The sequence below is a fragment of the Vidua macroura genome, chromosome 4 (genome assembly GCF_024509145.1).
Source record: "Vidua macroura isolate BioBank_ID:100142 chromosome 4, ASM2450914v1, whole genome shotgun sequence".
In the NCBI taxonomy this organism is placed as follows: Eukaryota; Metazoa; Chordata; class Aves; order Passeriformes; family Viduidae; genus Vidua; species Vidua macroura.
This window is the reverse complement of record NC_071574.1, coordinates 32,473,060-32,491,179: the sequence shown is the minus strand read 5'-3', so window position 1 is coordinate 32,491,179 and position 18,120 is coordinate 32,473,060. Positions and strand designations below refer to the sequence as shown.

Genomic DNA, 18,120 nt, shown 5'->3' with positions numbered 1-18,120 from the left:
GGTTTCCTTTGTTCGATGTACTCATTCATGGTTGACTCCAGCAAGTAGGCATATTTTCCTTTGGACTTCCGTACTCGAGCTACCCCTTCTGCTGTGGTCCTCACAAACACAGATGGTTCTGCACTTTTCATATAGGTCCACATTTTATCAAATACTGCAATTTTAGATCTCTGTGGAGACAATATGAAGCCTAATTAACTAACCTTTATGTGGACAGCAAAAGCACACCTGGGAAAATATGATTATGTCATATTGATTTTTTAGACAAGTTTATTATTCAACGTTGAAAGACAGCAGCACCTATATTCTCTTTTTATATTAATATTATGCTGTCATTGTATTTTTTCTTGTATTTTTTACATATATGTTAAAGATTTGAAACAAACAATGCTATTTCTGCTTTATGAGAGGTGTGCCAGATTAAAAGGTAAGGTCTTTGTTCAAACTAGAGCAAAATGTTATTCAGGAGTTCCCACTCAAACAAGATGATCTTTTTTACAGCTCTGCAGCTGTACATTATGCAAACAAGAGGTGAGCCGAAATGTGTCAGTAGCACTAGAAAACTTCAGATTGCTCCACAGAGGAAACTAAAATTGCTGTGAAAGCCAAAGGGAACATTAATAGTGAGGCACCTGGTTCAAGGTTGTTCTAATATTCCACGTGCCTCTCCAACTCAACTCAACAGGTCAGGGTTCTCCTTCAGAAAGATTGTTACCTGAAGTGTGTTTCTTTTGCTTTAACCAATTGGTAGTTATAACTATAATTGGCAGTTTTAACTACCAAGTGATTGTTATTTTTTAACCTGGAAAAAAATAGAGGAAAACAGTTTGCCACCTAGATCCCACCAAAAAGGAAGCAATGCTATCAAAGAAACAACAGGACACATGACAAGTCAAGGTCAGGTTATTAGTAATATTATATTATGTGCTAATATACCAAATCTATACTTTCATACAATGTATTAGATGCACTTCTTAACTAAAACCATCTTAGAACATTCACTTCAAAACTGCAATTCTGCTCTAACATCTATAATGATACCATTTTAAAAATGAGCGAATTAAGTATAAAAGCATCAGTAACACCACCAGTAATTTCCCACGGCTTCATTGTTCTTGTGATACAGCATTAGCATTTTCCCAGACTTACCCTGATCTTCATGTCCAGAAATGTAGTCTAGGAAGATTCTGAGGCTCAGATTTCTCCATGGTCTCTGTATGTCTATTAGTATAAAAGGTTCTGGCAGTACCAAGAACCACTAGAAGTTCTCTAACATCTAAATTTTCTAAATATTACCAGAATCTACATACACATTGGCACAGTTGGCTTTTTGCAAGTTCTCTTGCAGACCAGTTGTTGCATGTTTTAATCTGTTGATCTATACATACTCAGTATATCCATATATACCAAAAGACTTGGATATACTCAGCATTAACAGAATGACAGAAAAATAACTGTGTGCTGAAGGCACAGTGAGTTTCTCAGATTCTTGGAACATCTACCATATTGCATACATATTGCTTTTTTCCCACCCAAAAGATCCCCAAACATATGACCCTAAAAACTAGAAGAATCCTAAAAAATTTACTGCACCATTTTTGAAGAGGCAGTTCACAAAGTAAACCATCGCTGTGTACTATCAGCTGGGCAGCTGAGCAGGAAAAGGTTGCAAGGAACAGGTTTCCCAAAGGGTCAAGTGTTAAGAAGCAACCTCCCACTAGATGGCTCACAGGGTCCTTGCTGTATGGATGAAGGTAGGAATATCTGACCCAGCAATCATGAAAATGAAAATCTGTAAGACATTCCATAAGAACGTCATCAGATAATGACACTCAGGGCTGCCCATGACTGTGCAGTCCTCTGCAGCCAGGAACACTGAAAAACTTCATGCTGGAATTCATACAGTTCTTAGTCTGCATCCCTATCTAGTCCTTGGCTTTGTCTAGATTCCTAAAATATAAGAGCAGTATATTCCTCTGTAGGGAATATGGATGATTTCTAGATTTTTTTATATTGCTACACAATATATTTAGTAATACAATATGTATTCAGAACTGCGCCATTTTACTTCCTTCATTATTTTCAGAATTTGTATTTATTTGAAAGGCAGAGCTGTAGATGTAGAATATGCCAGTGTTAAGAAGCCCTCTAGCATTCTGTGTACATACAGGGATGCCCTGTGTGCAAGTTGGGCTTCCACATTACAAATGCACTACAAATTACAGAACCATTCTAGACTGCCAAAATAACCACAAGAATGCAAGAGGATGGAAATAACCTGCATTGCTCTTAATTACTGTGGCTGATTGCTATTGTAAGGTGACATTCAGTATATGCATGAGATGTTAGAAGGTAATTATAATTTTGGTACTGCAATCAACACCAACACAGCAGTACAAGACCCTAAAACTCACAATGAACATTTTTTGTCCCGTTATTAATGACTTCTACAATAATACACTGATACAAAAATGTCCCAGGAACCGACTTTTTTTTTTAAAAAGAATCATGTTACCACTGGACATTTTGACTATGAAAATAATATCAACAATATCAAATTCATTAAATAAACTTTTAAAATTATAAATATCTAATTAATATAGATTAATAAATAATAATTATTCCACACATAACTACAGTGTACTGGGATAACTTTATTATTATATCTAAAATTTATTTTATGATTATTATTACAGAGTACACATCCAATTCCAATGTAGAATACTATCTTCATTAAGAAATTAATTAGGAAATTGATTTATGCAAAGCTTTATCAACTTTATTTTGTGGGTCATCAGATAACTTTTCTATTTTGACATTCAAAGACCTATTATTCTTAAAACTGGGGTGCTGTAATTAGTATGCCTTCGACAAAAATAGCTCCTCAAACTACTAACATTCTACTAGATGATGATCTTGTACTGTGGGAGCAGATCTTCAATTCTCAAACATGATTTGTGAAACCTTCTTGCTGATCTTCCATATTGAACAAAAGGACACAAAGTGTAACAAAAGCCAAAACTTTTTAATTTAGTCAGTAAATCAAATATTAATGGGTAAAAAAAAAAACAAAATTGAAAGGAACAGAACTATTTTTTCATTTAATTAGCTGAAGATTAAGTACTTTAAAACACCATGTTTATACTGACTACTTAAGGTGAGTAAGTTCAAATAAATGTAAGTTCTAAATTTTGTAATGTATGGATATATTTATTCAGTAATGGTAAAAATTAGTTACATCTTAAGATGCAGTTTTATGACTTTTCAGTTTCCATTACTTAATTGAGCTACCAAAAATATATGTAATATATTAGGTCTTACTAATAAAAAATCTAAAACATTCTACTTTATGAATTAATTCCTCAAAAGTTTACTTAAAATAATTTTCTCCAGAAATGTGCAGGACAATGACCTTTTATAATCATCATAGTCTCCATGTGGTTTAAGGAGTTGAGTGACCAAGGCTGTTCTTACAAAGGTATGTTCCCAAATAATTTGACTTTCATTAAAATAACTGCTGAAATGACCCTTCCTTTGAGACTTACTGATTTCAGTTTCCTCAGAATTTAAATTCTTCCCCACCATTCAGTATATTCATAAAATCAAAGCAGATCACTTCAATGTCATTTCTTTAAAAACTCAGATAAATGTCACAAAAAACTAATTTCTACAATTGTGAAAAAGAGGCCATTGCACCCATACTGGAAGAGGGGGAATAAACTAAACCCCAAAACACAGAAGTGCTTTCTCAAGCAGTCACAAATCTGTGGAGAACTGCAAATGCTGTTCTTGGAGCCTAGAACCATAAACATACTGCCTGGACTGAGGAATGAAAAAGCATTCAAACTAATGCTCTTTTGGTGTAAATACTGCACAGCATGCACAGCTTCAGATGACATTTTAAAGTGAAAACATGACAAGACAGAAATGACTAGGGTTAGTAGGAAAGGAAACTGAGAGGTCAAAACATAGACTATGGAAAATTTATTTTTTTATTTATTATGAGAAGTGGAAAATTCTGATCACTAGAATGATAGAAATGAAACTTCCTAGTTCAAAAGCATTATCCAACAATTTGGAAGCAATAAGAAAATCTGCATAAAATTAGAAACCATCACTTGGCAAAAAAAACAAAAACAAAAACAAACCCCAAAAAAACCAAAAAAAAAAAAAACCCACCAAAAAAAAAAAAAAAACCCACACAGATCTGTCACTATGATCAAAATGGTTACCAGAAAACAGTGTGATAGAATTGGGAGAAAATTATTTCCAGAAAAGATAAAGAAATATTAATGCCTTTGTACAAAGCAAGCTAAGATCTTGGATGGCAAACAAAGTACACTTCCGCTCCTTCAGGATTAATACATCAGGAAAATAAATACCGAGAAGAAAAAAAATCTACATAATAATTATTAAAGTACTGTAAAAATTGAGAATAAAATAGTTACAAATACATATCATCTGGAAAATAAAAGATGCATCTAACTATAGCAAGTGTAATGTGGAAAGAGAAAAAACAATAAAACCTGAGAAATAACAAAAAGAGATGCTTTGAGAAAAAAAGTACTGACTACTGCATTGTTTCTTTTAAAATAACTTTCAAAATGGCCTAAATCAATTCTTCTGTGTTCGCCAGATGCAAGAACCTCAAAAAACAAGAGACAAGTGAAAATTAACCACTTGAACCCTGTCTATCACAGAAAAGTATAAGCATATCTTCAGTAATATGCTATTGGATGCAAAGGCAGTCCTTGCACTAACTCAGTGCTCAGATCTGACTCTCCTCACTATTTTAGCTATGGACCTTTTTCTCCTGTCAAACTGAAGAGCCAAACCCACACTCTCCAGGCACATCTGCTTCACAGATCCATGAAGCACCAGTCCTACACACTCTCTGCCTCTTCAGGTGTCAACCAGAGTCCACGGTAAATGTTACAGGATATTTCATGGCTGTCTTATGACCCTTTCACCTCTCAGAGGCTTCTGTGAAGCTAGTCGAAATGAAACTCTGGAAATGTATGTTCTATAATTCTTCTACATCTCACACTTCAAAAATTGAGGCTGAGGTATGATTCATAGTTTTTTTACTTTAATTTAAAAAAAAAATAATGTTTCTTCTCTTCTCACAAAAAATTTCCTGTGGTTTTGGTTTTTTATTCTTTTAGAAATTTCAGTATGCTTTTTTTTTCATCCTATCTTGCAATACAACTGTTAACATGAATACTTTTACAAATTAAAAAATATTTTAAGATACTTATGAAAGTAGAGGCACTGGACTTTGTTGAAGATACTCAGAAAAGATATTGCTATTTTCTTTCAGGCAAAATTTTCTTTGCCTCCCAACAGACATCACTTTTGCAGGAGAAATTACTCAAGAGGTCTTGTCAGCTCTTACATTTGTTTCTGGCTTTCCACTGTGCAAGAGGATTTCTCTACAAGATTATAAGGATTGTCATCCTTCCAGCATGTTTCCAATGCGTACCTTTTAATTTTGTAACTCTTGCCTCTTCAGCAAGAATTACCAACTCTTGAACAGTCTTCTCAGTGAAAGGTAAAGCACACTTCTTTGTTATGGAACAGTTCTGCTGCTTTTATTTTGGCATTATTCTTAAATGCCACCAAAACAGTTACAATGAAACAGATTGGTCTGTCCATGTGACACTGCTGGTTGAAAAATAGGTATATATGAAGATATTTTAAATAAAAACTAATGCAGAGAGACAGTAAATTAATCTAGTTATTGCTCTGCACATCATTTTCTTTTTGAGATGCCTTATTACCTTACTTATAGGACTAGTTACAATTCATCTTCTGGAATGGAAAAAGAGGTAGGATGATTGATTTCATTTGTCTATCCAATTTGTACATATCTTTAACGAACAGAGCTAGGCAGACAGCAAAAATATGACTTAACTCTAAAAATAATTAACTTTTCTTCTTGTTGTATCATTTTGGCATTAATTTTCATTATGCCTTCAAGCAGGGGAAAAGCATGAAAATGTTCCAGTGAATGCTTGCATACTTACTTTGATTCTTCCAGTGCCGTAGCCCATGAAAGTAAGTGAGGCAACTTCAGGAGTTAACGCATATAGACAATGCTTTAAAATTACCTTCTGCAGTGGCAGGTGAGCAGTAGACTGTCTTGTTGGGTTAGCGACTTTTCTCCCCTTCCAAGTTCAGCTATGTGCCCTGGCTAATGCACGTACCAACAGGGAAATCACCGAAGACAAGGACCGTGGACAGTGCCACCAGGACGTACCACAGTGATGACATTTCACTGCCCACCATTTACCTCTCCAACAAGTAGTACCTGTGTCCCAGCAATTAGAGAGATGATGACGCACCTGCACAAGAACAACTGAAAAGACTCCTGAGTCTTCCCAGTGGTTACTTGCATTCTCACCACTACAATCCACTACTGACTTGAGAAAAACAATGCATTTTGGGGAAACCATGGCCACACATACTTCATTGTTTTGCCCATAACCCAAAAGAAAATGCAAAAGCAATGCAATATATACTTTTGTTTAGGCTTTCAGTTGCACTAAGAACTCTACGGGGACTTTTTATAAAGTAGAAGCATTAGCAAATATCAGAAGTGGTAAATATCCCAACTCAGTGGAACAGAGCTCTTTAGACTTGGATTGTACTTGTGATTCTGCTAGTGCCAACTCTGAGATCTCCTGAGGAAAACTACTGCATATTCTGGTATTTACAGAGACCTGACAGACGTGCCATTAAAGAAAAAAAATCTGTCTCTGTAGACTTATAGCTATAAAATTATCTCTAAAATTATTACTAACAAGTAATAGCATCTTGCTGATGTTTGTGTCAATAGTTTTTATTTGTCACCTTTTTTTTCTTTTAAAAATATTCAAAAATCCATTATTTTTGCACTGGTATTTCCTATATAGGATGTACCAAGCTTCTGTTTCTCATCTTAAAGCAGCACTAGAAACACCAGAGCATAATGCTTTTTCATTCTTTTTTCTCAGTTATGTTTCTTGATGTGGTGCCAACTGATGCTCTACGCACTGCTGGCAAGAGTATCTCCTATGGGTCCATGCTACCTTTAAAGCTAGGGAGCCTACCTAAACTGGGGTAAAGTGCAACACATCCTTTTCACATGAATGCCAAGGATGTTATTTATCCCCAAGTGATATGGACTAGCTTGTATGCCTACTGTCTGCTGGATATGTGATGAGCAGTCACAGGAGCTAGAAAAAGGCTTGATCTCACCTCTTTCCATTAACATTGCATACATTTATATTCAGCTATTCAGAACAGGATTTCTCAGCTAACTTTTACCATCTAGGCAATTGTTGAGAATTCCTTTTTGAAAAATACTGCGCAACATCTCTTCTTCAATTGTGTAATGTATTATCACAAAACATGCTTTAGTAGCAAAGATAATTCAGTGTAGCGTTCTCATCCCGAGTGCCCAACTACTCTTTATTTTGTGCTGCCCCAGGAACTAGGGCTCTACTAGGAGAGATTCAGTATACATTCCATCAATAGAAAACAAACTTGTAAATAACACCACTTCCTGAAAACAGACTGACTGAAAAACCCCATATGTTTTTTTAATTCCCAAGAGTGACAGAGAAGAAACCAGACCATTTTAGCTTGCTGCTAAAATGCACCATATACTCAAGGTGTTTTCAGCTACTCAAAGAATTTGAGTGCTAATTTCAGGTCATATAAAAATCACACATCCAGTCCGATCCAGTCAGAATACAGATATACTCTGGGTGAAATGTTAGGCTCCTTAGTGCTAGAGATTCCTTTCACATTGTCTTCAGCAGAGTGTATCATTCTTGGAACTTGAGTTTCAGGCTTCTTAAAAAAGAAATTTTGACAGTTGTTATTTCTTGAAAAGTAACTGGACAAGTTTAAGGGATTTTTAGCAAATAATAGATAGATACACCAGGCTAAGAAGTTGTTTTGCACATAAGGTACCAAATTGTGATAGAAATTGCTGAGTAGAAATTTCCAGAGATAATTAGAGTTTTGTTTGTGCAGAGCCAAAGATAACTTAACTTTACCAAAGATGAAGAATATGCCCTCACAAAGTCTCTATCTAATTTTTACAAAAGTAAGCTTTTAATGCTCAAGCAGTCACCAGGAACACTAGTTGTATAAAAGTGGAACTATGTACATATGTGCTACGAGTACAACTAGATACTAATGCATGCATATACAAATATTTTTGTTTAAAAAAGAAACACTTAAAAATCACTAAACTATTCAGAAGAAGTGACATACTGTTAATTCACATTCAATCCCAAGTACAGCCATGTTCTAAAAGGTTTAGGTTCACAAAACCAGAAACATACCTGTACACTTCTAAATGCTTCTAAACACACTTAGCACAAACCCAATCTCATTTTTACCTGCTTGTACACCTGATTTTAGTTTTGGTTTAGCCAACAGGAATGCAATCAGCAGCAGGTATTATTACTGAACCTATCTTCAAAATCAGAAGATTTCTACAGTTGAGCTAAGTATGATTCCTATTTAGTCCATTAACAGTTAAGTATGCATTACAGGATCCAGTGAAAACCATAATCTAGCAGTTACTGCTCTAATTACACAATATATAAAAAATATCTGTGAAAAGCTGTTTAATTTCATTTTCATGTCAGCGTATGCTTGAAATGTAAATGAATTATTTATAACTATTTTAAAATATATTTTGTTAAATGTAATATCATGCACTAAAAACCATGAAAACAGAAGTTTCTTTCTATTTTAGTACTTCAGATGAAATTTCTACGTAGACTAAGAGACACACAGAGCACACAGACAAGATGAGGCTGTTCTGTTTTTTTTTGTCAGCCACCTTAGTCTCTCACTCATTTGCTGGATGGATTTCACCAGGCTAGCTGATGTCTCAAGGGCAGCCTAAGACTCACACACTGAAAAGTTTCATGTATTTTTAAAACTGCAATACCCAGAGGTAGAGGGTGAGGACTGACAGGCTTCCAAGGCATTAATGTAATGCAAATACAAGTAAGAACTATAAGGCATGTATATTCTACAGCAGCCAGAAGGATTATATCCCATTCCCCATTGACAAGCTTGAAAAATCATGTAGAATACTTATTAAGACATGAATGTACACTTTTCCCATGCTCTTATTTACTGTATGGGTACCTAAAATATAGTAGAGCTATTCAACAGATAAATGACAACAACTTCCTTCTTCAAACATACCTTGTTTTTCACTGTATAGTGGTGTATTTTTTTTAGGTAATTTTGCTTTGCATATTTATATAAAGATCCTTATAGTTGTATATAAAAAATAAAATGTAGCAATTACAAATAAACAGGAACACTTATATTTGTGAGTTGAGCTGTGTAAATCACACTTACATAGCAATCTTTTAATAAAACCAAGGGAAAACACATTTACATGAGTGAAGACCTACTTAAAACAATCTAGAAAAAAGTCTAAAAAGTAGAGATTCTTACCCTAAAAAACTCTTTAGTGGAGCCAGAATCTAATGTCCCATAAGCAATTTCTGTTTGCTTGGAAAGATCCTCAGCACTTTCAATGGGAGACACCATCCTCTCAACCGTCAGGAAGGCAGCTAAGTTAGCCGTGTAGGATGAGATTATGATGAGGGTAAAGAACCACCACACACCTCCAACAATGCGCCCCGACAGGGATCTAGTAACAAGTATGAAATGGATTTGCAAAGTGAAATGGAAATCCCAAAAAGGAACAGGTTATCAGTTTTATGCAAATGGTGCATTATAATACAGGGAAGCATTTCAGGCTATCTCAGAGTCCAGCTCTGTATACGCATCAGATGGGAAAACAAGGCATTCTCCACTGGAGCTCCTGGGACTCTGCTGAAATCAGGACTCCAGAGTTTACTTCTGGAAGAACTTAGTGATCCAGTTCTTCAAAGTTTTGACAACCCTTGAAGGAAACTGCTTCCATCATAATGTGCTGTATTTAACACAAACTTTTTGTTCCCACTGAAGTGATTTTGTGTGACATTATGATGAGGATCAAACAAAATCAGCAGATAAACCAGTATGCATTTTAAAATCAAGGGCCTTGATTGATTTCCTAGGACATTCAGACAAAGACTGATTTCCACAAAACAATGGCTTATGCTGCTGTGCACAATCTGTACTGAGAACCAAATAGCATTATTTGTAAGAAAAGCTTGCCCAGGGAATTTCGATAGGCTAAGAAGGCTTTTGAAAGATACAAGCATTTAACAAACTGAGGACTGGACATGAAACAATCAGTGATAATACAGAAAAATGGTGAAGAAAGTATATTTTTAGAAATAATAATAATAATCTGATGTTTATAACAGCAGCAGGTGGGCTCTTATGGATCTGTGTTTTCCTTCTCCTGCTCAAGAAGAAAGAAGAAAAGAGAACTCAAGAAAATATATAAAAACAGCATAAAGCACACAACTCAGTAATTTTCAAGGATACAAAACTAATATAAGAGAAATATTGACATAACATTATTGTCAAACTTGGCAATTTTTTTAAATGATCCTTTAAAGTTTGAAATTAATTATCACTTTGTTTCCAAACAAGACATTATAGGAAGCAGTACATAATTTTTGGAGATATGCTTAATTATCTGGCAGAAATGTGCATATAGTTAAAAGTCTAGTACTAGGGCACTGCAGTAGCTTAGGTATGTCTTGGTGTGTCTCCTCTATTTATCAAGTAAACAAATTAGGAATCACCCAGCCTACTGTACTATGAATGAGAACACAAACTAAGTGACATAGAATATATACAGATAAAACTATATATAGATAAATGTACATTTAAAATAATAGTTATTCAAAGTGGATTTACCAAGCTAGGGATAAAATTAAATAGAAGCAATTCTGGACAAATAATTTTTTTCTAATTGCTATTGCATAAAATCTGTCATAATTCTGACATTAAAAGATTTATTCCATGTCACAACAGACTCACTAATTCACTCTACTACATGAAAATCAAGTCAGACAAGGTCCAAAATATGTTGTTCAAAGGACCATAGAAAAAGAATTATTTCAAACTCGTTCTAAAGTGAGCTGTATTTTGCAAAAATGCTTTCTTGTCACCTTTGAAAAAGCATCACTTACTTATTTTGAAATGGGGGTAATTGGAATATAAAATAATTCTACAAGTAAAATATTGGGTTATAAGATATACTAAATATTTTCTATTGCGTATTTGCAAGGTAAAATCTGTCAATGTGTATTTAGTAACTGCCAGCTTTAGGGTACTTTGTATTGTATTGATGACACCCTCTACAAATGGATACCCTCTATAAATGACAATAATTTTCAGATGTCCATGATCTGTGAACAAAGTTGCTACTGACTTTGTGGAAAAAAAAAAAAAAAAAAAAAAAAAAAAAAAAAAAAAAAAAAAAAAAAAAAAAAAGCTCAATTCCAATATAGAAATTATGCTCCCACATGGCAATTTACAAGTAAAATTATTTGGGGTGTCATTTTTATTCAAAATTTCCCCAGGCAGTCTGTCATAGTTAAATGAGTAGTTTCTTTTTTATGTACATTTTGAACAGTTTCTAAAATGTGCATTTCTATCATGAACCCATACTTTAGAAGCACCTAATTTACTAGACTTTTAAGTACTATAATAAATATTTCTGTGCACAATAACATAAATTTGTGCACCATCTTTTGTACTTAGAAAAGCATTACCTGGCAGAACGGAGAGCACGCTTACACCCCAGAAAAGATAAGGAAAGCTTTGCTCTAAGATATGGCTTTCACATAATATATTATTGTACTCTTTTGTTCTTCTACTACCCATGAGGCAACATTGGGACTGCTACTACAGACCATTTCCAGGTGGTCCAGTCTTACTCAGCACCACCTTCTATTCCAGAGCCAGGGAACCCTAGTAATCTGTCTACTCTAAAAGTCTTAGAGCAGTTGTCATTTTTATTAGAGCCATGATTGCAGTAGTGCAAAAATTGACTTCAGAAAAGTATTTTGTTGATGTCTGAAGATAGTACTTTTTAGATTTAACCTGATTCATCTGTAGGCAGTTCAAATTCCATAGTGAAATGGTTTGGTGCAAAACCAGAAACAACAAGTGCTTTTCAGCCCTTTTCTATTTTTATGATAAACAGATAATATACAAACTAACCACCTTCCTCAAAATTATGGTTTCAATGAAATAAATTTAAATGCCTCACTGAAGCTAAATATTGAATATCCAGAACTGAGTTTCATTTTTTGATGACCATTTGCTATCAGTATTCTTGCACTACCTTTAATACCTATCAACTATATAAAACAACCATTGTCCTTTCACAGGATAACAAGAAAAAGATCATAATTCTACTACAGCTTTGATTAAATAAAAATAATTTTGTACTAATATGTCACTTAACAGGCAACTCCAACTGTGAAGTGTGTAATCAATACAAAAACCCCACAGGAGTGAAATTAACACAACTTCTCATAATCTGCAGCAATTTGCCCTCTTCACTGTCTTGTCTCTTGTATAAAATTACCAGGTTAGGTGTCAAACGCATTGCATCTTCCACCATAAAGGCTGGCATCTCCCATTGTGATACAGCAGCCTTTACAGAGAATTGCTTAAGTTCTCACACAATAAATGCTGTTATTTCTGTGGTAGAACAACTTGAAAACCTGCCGTTACCTTTTGGGATGCATGACTTAATATCTAAGAAATGCTCCCTTGGTTTGATTTATTTTGACCACCAACCACTAGACTTACTGGAAACTGACCTGTTCCCTGTCTTACTTCAGGATGTTTATAAGAAATGTAATTATAATAAGCAGTTTTAACTAAGTCCTCTGGTTTGATTTCCTTAAACCTGGATGCCCTGTTTAAATTGTTACTATATTTCCTTCAAGCAGCAATTTACCTACCTATATACCACTTCGCTGAATCAAGGCTAGAACCACTTGTGCACAAGCAAAATAGAATATTTAATGAACTGCAAAGAAATTAACTTAAGTGCTTTACAGTTGTCTCTAATAAAGTAGAATAAAATCCATGAGGAATTAAGCACTTATAAACTGGACCTTCAGATTCATTTTCATAATTTCCTTTGTGACTTTTCTAAAACTAGGCCATGGAAAAACAGCAGTGTTTTGCAACTATCCACATGAAATTAAAGCCATCACAGGACTTTTACTTCAGTTCAAGGCTCTCTTGGGGAATAGGAGTGTGTTAATAACCATGTTACGATTTGCAGTGAGTTTTAGAGGGAAAGCGCTGCCTCCGTAGTTCGTGACTAGTACATTATCCTTTTTTTCCCATTACAGTTGTGGTGAACCATATGCACTGTCAACTGTAAAATGGGAATATGCAGCAAAAACACGGTACCCCTCCAAGAAGGCATGGAATGATGTGAACCTTATGCATTTTACAGTCTCTGCATGGTGTATATAACTTCACTTGGCAAATTTATGATCGACATTAAGACAAATTCGATCAACTACATCCCAACCCTATGTCACAGACAAGTGCTTTCACTTCAAGTACTTCTGTGACTTTAGGGAGGGAAAAATCATTGCAATTAATTTCTCTCCAAGAATGAAAATATATGCACCACGCACCTCTTCTGGCTGAGATGGCTGAGACCAAAAATGCACAAAGTTGAAATGAGCGAGTAACCAACCTTGGCGAAATATCGCATCCTTGCTGCATAAAGGCACCCAGGGAAAACCAGAGACTATTAAATATCCCAAATTCATTAGTTGATTCATTAGTTTGCGTTTCTCTTCCATCTTCAAATTCCTCAGTGTGCCACTCGTATGGGCTAAATCTGCTGACCAGGAATAAAACTACACTGACCCCAATGTAGGCAAAAACAATGCACATCCAGATTTCATATGCTAATGGATCAAGAAATGAAAACACTCCTGGCTTGGACTTCTGCGGCTTCTTGATCATTATTGATATCCCCAGGCTCATAAAGGGCTTTGAGAAGTCAATCACCTCTTCTCTCACCAATGTTATAGTTAATGGAGCAATTGCAATATCGGCTTTCTGTAAAGGAAGAAAAAAAGCAAATAATAGCTAATGCAATGAACAGAGAAAAAAATGGCTTCATTTCTATGGCATTTCTCAAACACCAAATAGGACAGCAGAGACATTTGTTTCACTGAGAACATCCTGTGGAGAGTTTCTGAAATTTTTAGTTGAACTCGTACTGAAATACATAGAGCCATATGGTTGGTGTATTCCAAGCTTTTGTTTATACATATGCCCTTTTAACAGCATATTCCATTTAAAAGTTTAGCAAAGTACTTTGCTTTTCACCTGGTGAGAAACATGAAATATGCATTCACTTTCCCCCAGCTTTATTTGCATTTGAAATCTAATTTAATGTTTTATTTTTGAAATTTTTCATGCTATGAAAAGTTATTAATTCCTATAAAATTAATTAGGTAAATTTCCTACACTCTACAGAGAAAATGAAACCAAATCCCACTCCTTCCATTAGTCATCCTTAATAACTTTATTACAGAAAATTTTCTTACCCCATAAACAAGCTCTCCAACCATCCCATTCCAGATTTTCGTGTCTGCATCCCTTGCCCCATACTTGCCATCCCCAACAATTGTGAGCTTATATTTGAATCCACAATGCTTAGCAATTTCTGTAGCTAAGTCCACACAATAGCCCTCATATCGATCATTTCCTTCAAGCATTTCGTGATTTTTCTTCATCATAACATATGGGGACTCCTGCACAGAAAGAACTTGCCTTAGCTACTTGACAGAGACAGGTGCATCAGTTGTACACTTCACAGATTGGTATGTTCCCTTTTACATGTGAAAAAGAGAGCAGATACCAGCTGAACCATATATGCTATGTATACGTTATATTGTTAATTATTAATGGCACATGTCTTTAACACATTTAAAAGCTGTTTTCTCCAGAGTCATACACAAATGACAGTACTTACAGGCATAGTGATTCCCAGAAGTATGTTAATAATGACCATGAATGTTAACAGGAGTTACGCATTCAGAGAAGAAAGAGTAAATTCCAAAATCAGTTTCTTTCTCTCATACAGTTTGGATGGTAGAAGGCAAAGGTATTTAGTTGCTTTTGTTGCTGTCTTATACAAGAAAATTATTTTCTATTTCACAACCACATCTCTCCCTGAGAAAACACTTGAGGCTTTCAAGGCTATATTTTTATTAAATTGCTATACAAACAATAGGTAAGATATCTATAACTATGCACTAAATTTCTATCAACAGCAAAACTGGTGATGAGTCATAAATTGGATAAATGTATTTCCTCTTTGCTCAGTTGCTACAGGACTGTTCTTGCATCCAGAGAGATTCCTATGCTAACCTATGGGTCGTTCAAACTGATAAACAAGCAGTGTAATTTACAGAAAAATGCTCTTCTATAATAATAGAGAGTTTAATTTTCTAAACAACTAGAATACAATTTTTAACGTTTAATTTTACACTTTACCAATCCATAGTGGCTACAATCCCGAAGCATAAGAACCAGTCTCATTGCTGTTTGTCAAAATCTATTCTCTAAAATGAACACTATGGTTCTGCCTTTCAGAAAGTTCCTCTCTTTTGAAAGCAAGTATTTAATTTCCATTTTCAGTTTTAAAAACCATAACTTTCTAGGATGTTCAATCAAAGACCATTCATCCTCTACAAATTAAAACTGCATGCTGAATCCCATATATTTCCCTAATTTCTAGATTTTATTATGTATCACAATAAGCAACAGCTCACAACCCCAAATCATAAAAAGACAGTATATTTAAACTAACATAATGTCGAGAAACAAATCATTGTCAGACAGACCGTCTTCTGACAAAATAGGAGGCTAATTACCAAAATAGTGGTGACAATAATAGTCTTATTCTCTAGTCCTGAAGATTCATTTCCAAGAGGGCCATCAAGAGGATTCACAACCATTTTGTCCACTTCACTCCAATATCCAATCTAAAGAGAGTGTATAGGATGCACAGACACTATGAGTATTCAGTGAATATGAACTTTTCTGGAAAAGGTAAAGCATGTTATTACTATGCCCTTGATTTGTGTTCACAGAGAACAATTTCAGCTATGGATTTACCACTGTAAGCATTTCTATTTATGTAGTGAAAGACTACAACAAACAATAAAAAGATTGGACTACTGACATTTTTTTACGTTACTTTGTCTAGAACAGGTATGCTATTATTATTCACATATTAACAGGTTTTAGTATAAACATCACACATTGTAAAATTGAAATACTCCAGATTAGCAAAACATAAGAAACTGTTTTTCCCTGAAAGATCTGAAATTAGAGCAGAAACACAAACACATCACTAAAAAGCTGTATCCAGCTTTTGCCATTCAGAAGCATATTTCTCCAAATGCTGGCTCACATTTAACAATTCAGATCAGAAAGTTTAATCCACAAAACTGAAAGGAAAACACTCTTACTTACTTGCCAGAAATAATAATTCATATTTGTTAGAAAGAAATATTACATATGTTTACTTCACTCTGCAAGACCACTGTAGAATACACCTATGAATAAATATTATCACAACTCATGCTTTAACTAAGTGCTTTTCAGTACCTACCTTAACCCATTGCTCAGAATGGTAAAACCTTTAAAGATGCTATAAGACAATTCAAATTACCTTCCGAGGACCAGTACTTTTGAGCTCCATGACGTTTATTGTAAAATTGATTCTCTTTCCGTTCTGATCAAACTTGATATTTCCTGTTAGCCCTTCCACCTGAACCTATAATAGATGAAGATGCAAGTGATAGAAGAATTAAGTTTGTTTCTTTTTAGAAAATGGGTTTTTTAGTTCCACAAATGATTGTTGATATTTCAAAAACATTCACTTAAGAGTCATTTTCATATGCAATATATTATCTTAGCCAGGTTCCTGAGCACTTCACTTCCACATTATTGCCAGCAAGATCCAGACAGGTTAGGAGATTAGAAGATATTTTCAAGCATTTATAGAGAACTTCACACATGCACTCATCCCAGCATCCACTCCAGGGAAGCTACCTGTTTCAATGCCCTTTCTATTTCTACACCATGACCCCAGGGTACAGCTGGATTTGCAAGACAATCTCCAGCATTTCCTCTTCTGGAGATCTCAATCCTCTGTTTACGCAAATTACGGAAAGCTTCTGTCATCACTTGAACAGCATCATAGGTCAGAGCAGAGGTATACTGAAAAGAAGTGAAAATATTTAATTAAAAACCATCTTCAGCTTTACTATACCTTCCAATCCACTTGGTAATCCATGAAACACTGGAAAGGATAGTAAGATATACTTGAAATCAATCAGTTTTTTCTTTAGTTACCCTCTGACGGGCATCTGTGAAAATTAATCTAGTGTCCATCAGAATGGTTAGGGGCAGTGCCAACAAAACTGAACTAAAGATTTACAGTGTGAGTTACATTTTTTCTCACTTTCAGCTGTGCAACAGTCCTCTGTGCATATATGGCTACAAGTCCATGTGGGTGAAAGGGAAAAAAAGAAATAGTTTTCAGTGTTTACCCTGAGCTAGCTTGTAAAAATAAGAATTTGTTCCTCTGATTACACTTTTCATGGAGAAGCATTTATTCACACATCTTGAGACTTCATCTCCTCCCAGACATATACACACAAACTCTAAGAGCAAGTAGTTGTATATACATGTGTTTAACTTTTTCCCATTAATTATAAAATCTCAGGGGTAGCTACTTTCAAGTATGCAATACCTTGTCAATGCTACACAAAACAGTTTTGGGGCTGAGATGTCTGGAATAAGTGGTGCCCCCTCAAAGAGCAATATAGGTGAGAAAGAGCCCCATGTTCCTAAACTAATACAATATAAGGAGCTTTACAACTTCTGAGACATCAGAGAGGAATCCTGTGATCTCATTCATTAGAAACTGGGGCTAAATGGTCAAAAGCATTTATCTTCAGTGACTGGAAAATTTTACATCTCAACTAACTAACTGAACTGAAACCACATGTGCACATACACTGAGGACTTTGTTGGATGGGCTTTTTGAGTCTGGAACACCACAATTATGCCAAATATAAGAGCCATTTTTGGAAATATGGGCCAGAATATAACTACTTAGAGGCATAT

The 18,120-nt window shown here is 34.9% G+C and overlaps 1 protein-coding gene across 5 annotated transcripts in view; it reads right to left on the bottom strand.

Annotated features, from left to right (window-relative positions):
* GRIA2 (glutamate ionotropic receptor AMPA type subunit 2) overlaps positions 1-18,120 on the bottom strand; it is an 89,025-nt gene that overhangs the window by 6,305 nt on the left and 64,600 nt on the right. For 4 of the 5 annotated variants that reach the window (XM_053975125.1, XM_053975121.1, XM_053975122.1 and 1 more), the window contains exons 7-13: positions 17,041-17,208; positions 16,658-16,762; positions 15,855-15,965; positions 14,523-14,729; positions 13,658-14,028; positions 9,475-9,673; positions 1-170 (exon numbers count right to left, since the gene is read on the bottom strand). The exon at positions 1-170 is cut by the window's left edge and continues 78 nt beyond it. In XM_053975125.1, coding sequence (XP_053831100.1) covers positions 1-170; positions 9,475-9,673; positions 13,658-14,028; positions 14,523-14,729; positions 15,855-15,965; positions 16,658-16,762; positions 17,041-17,208 — 1,331 coding nt within the window. Of the gene's footprint in view, positions 171-9,474; positions 10,376-13,657; positions 14,029-14,522; positions 14,730-15,854; positions 15,966-16,657; positions 16,763-17,040; positions 17,209-18,120 lie in introns of those variants that run through there. The other variant, XM_053975124.1, reaches the window with a different exon arrangement.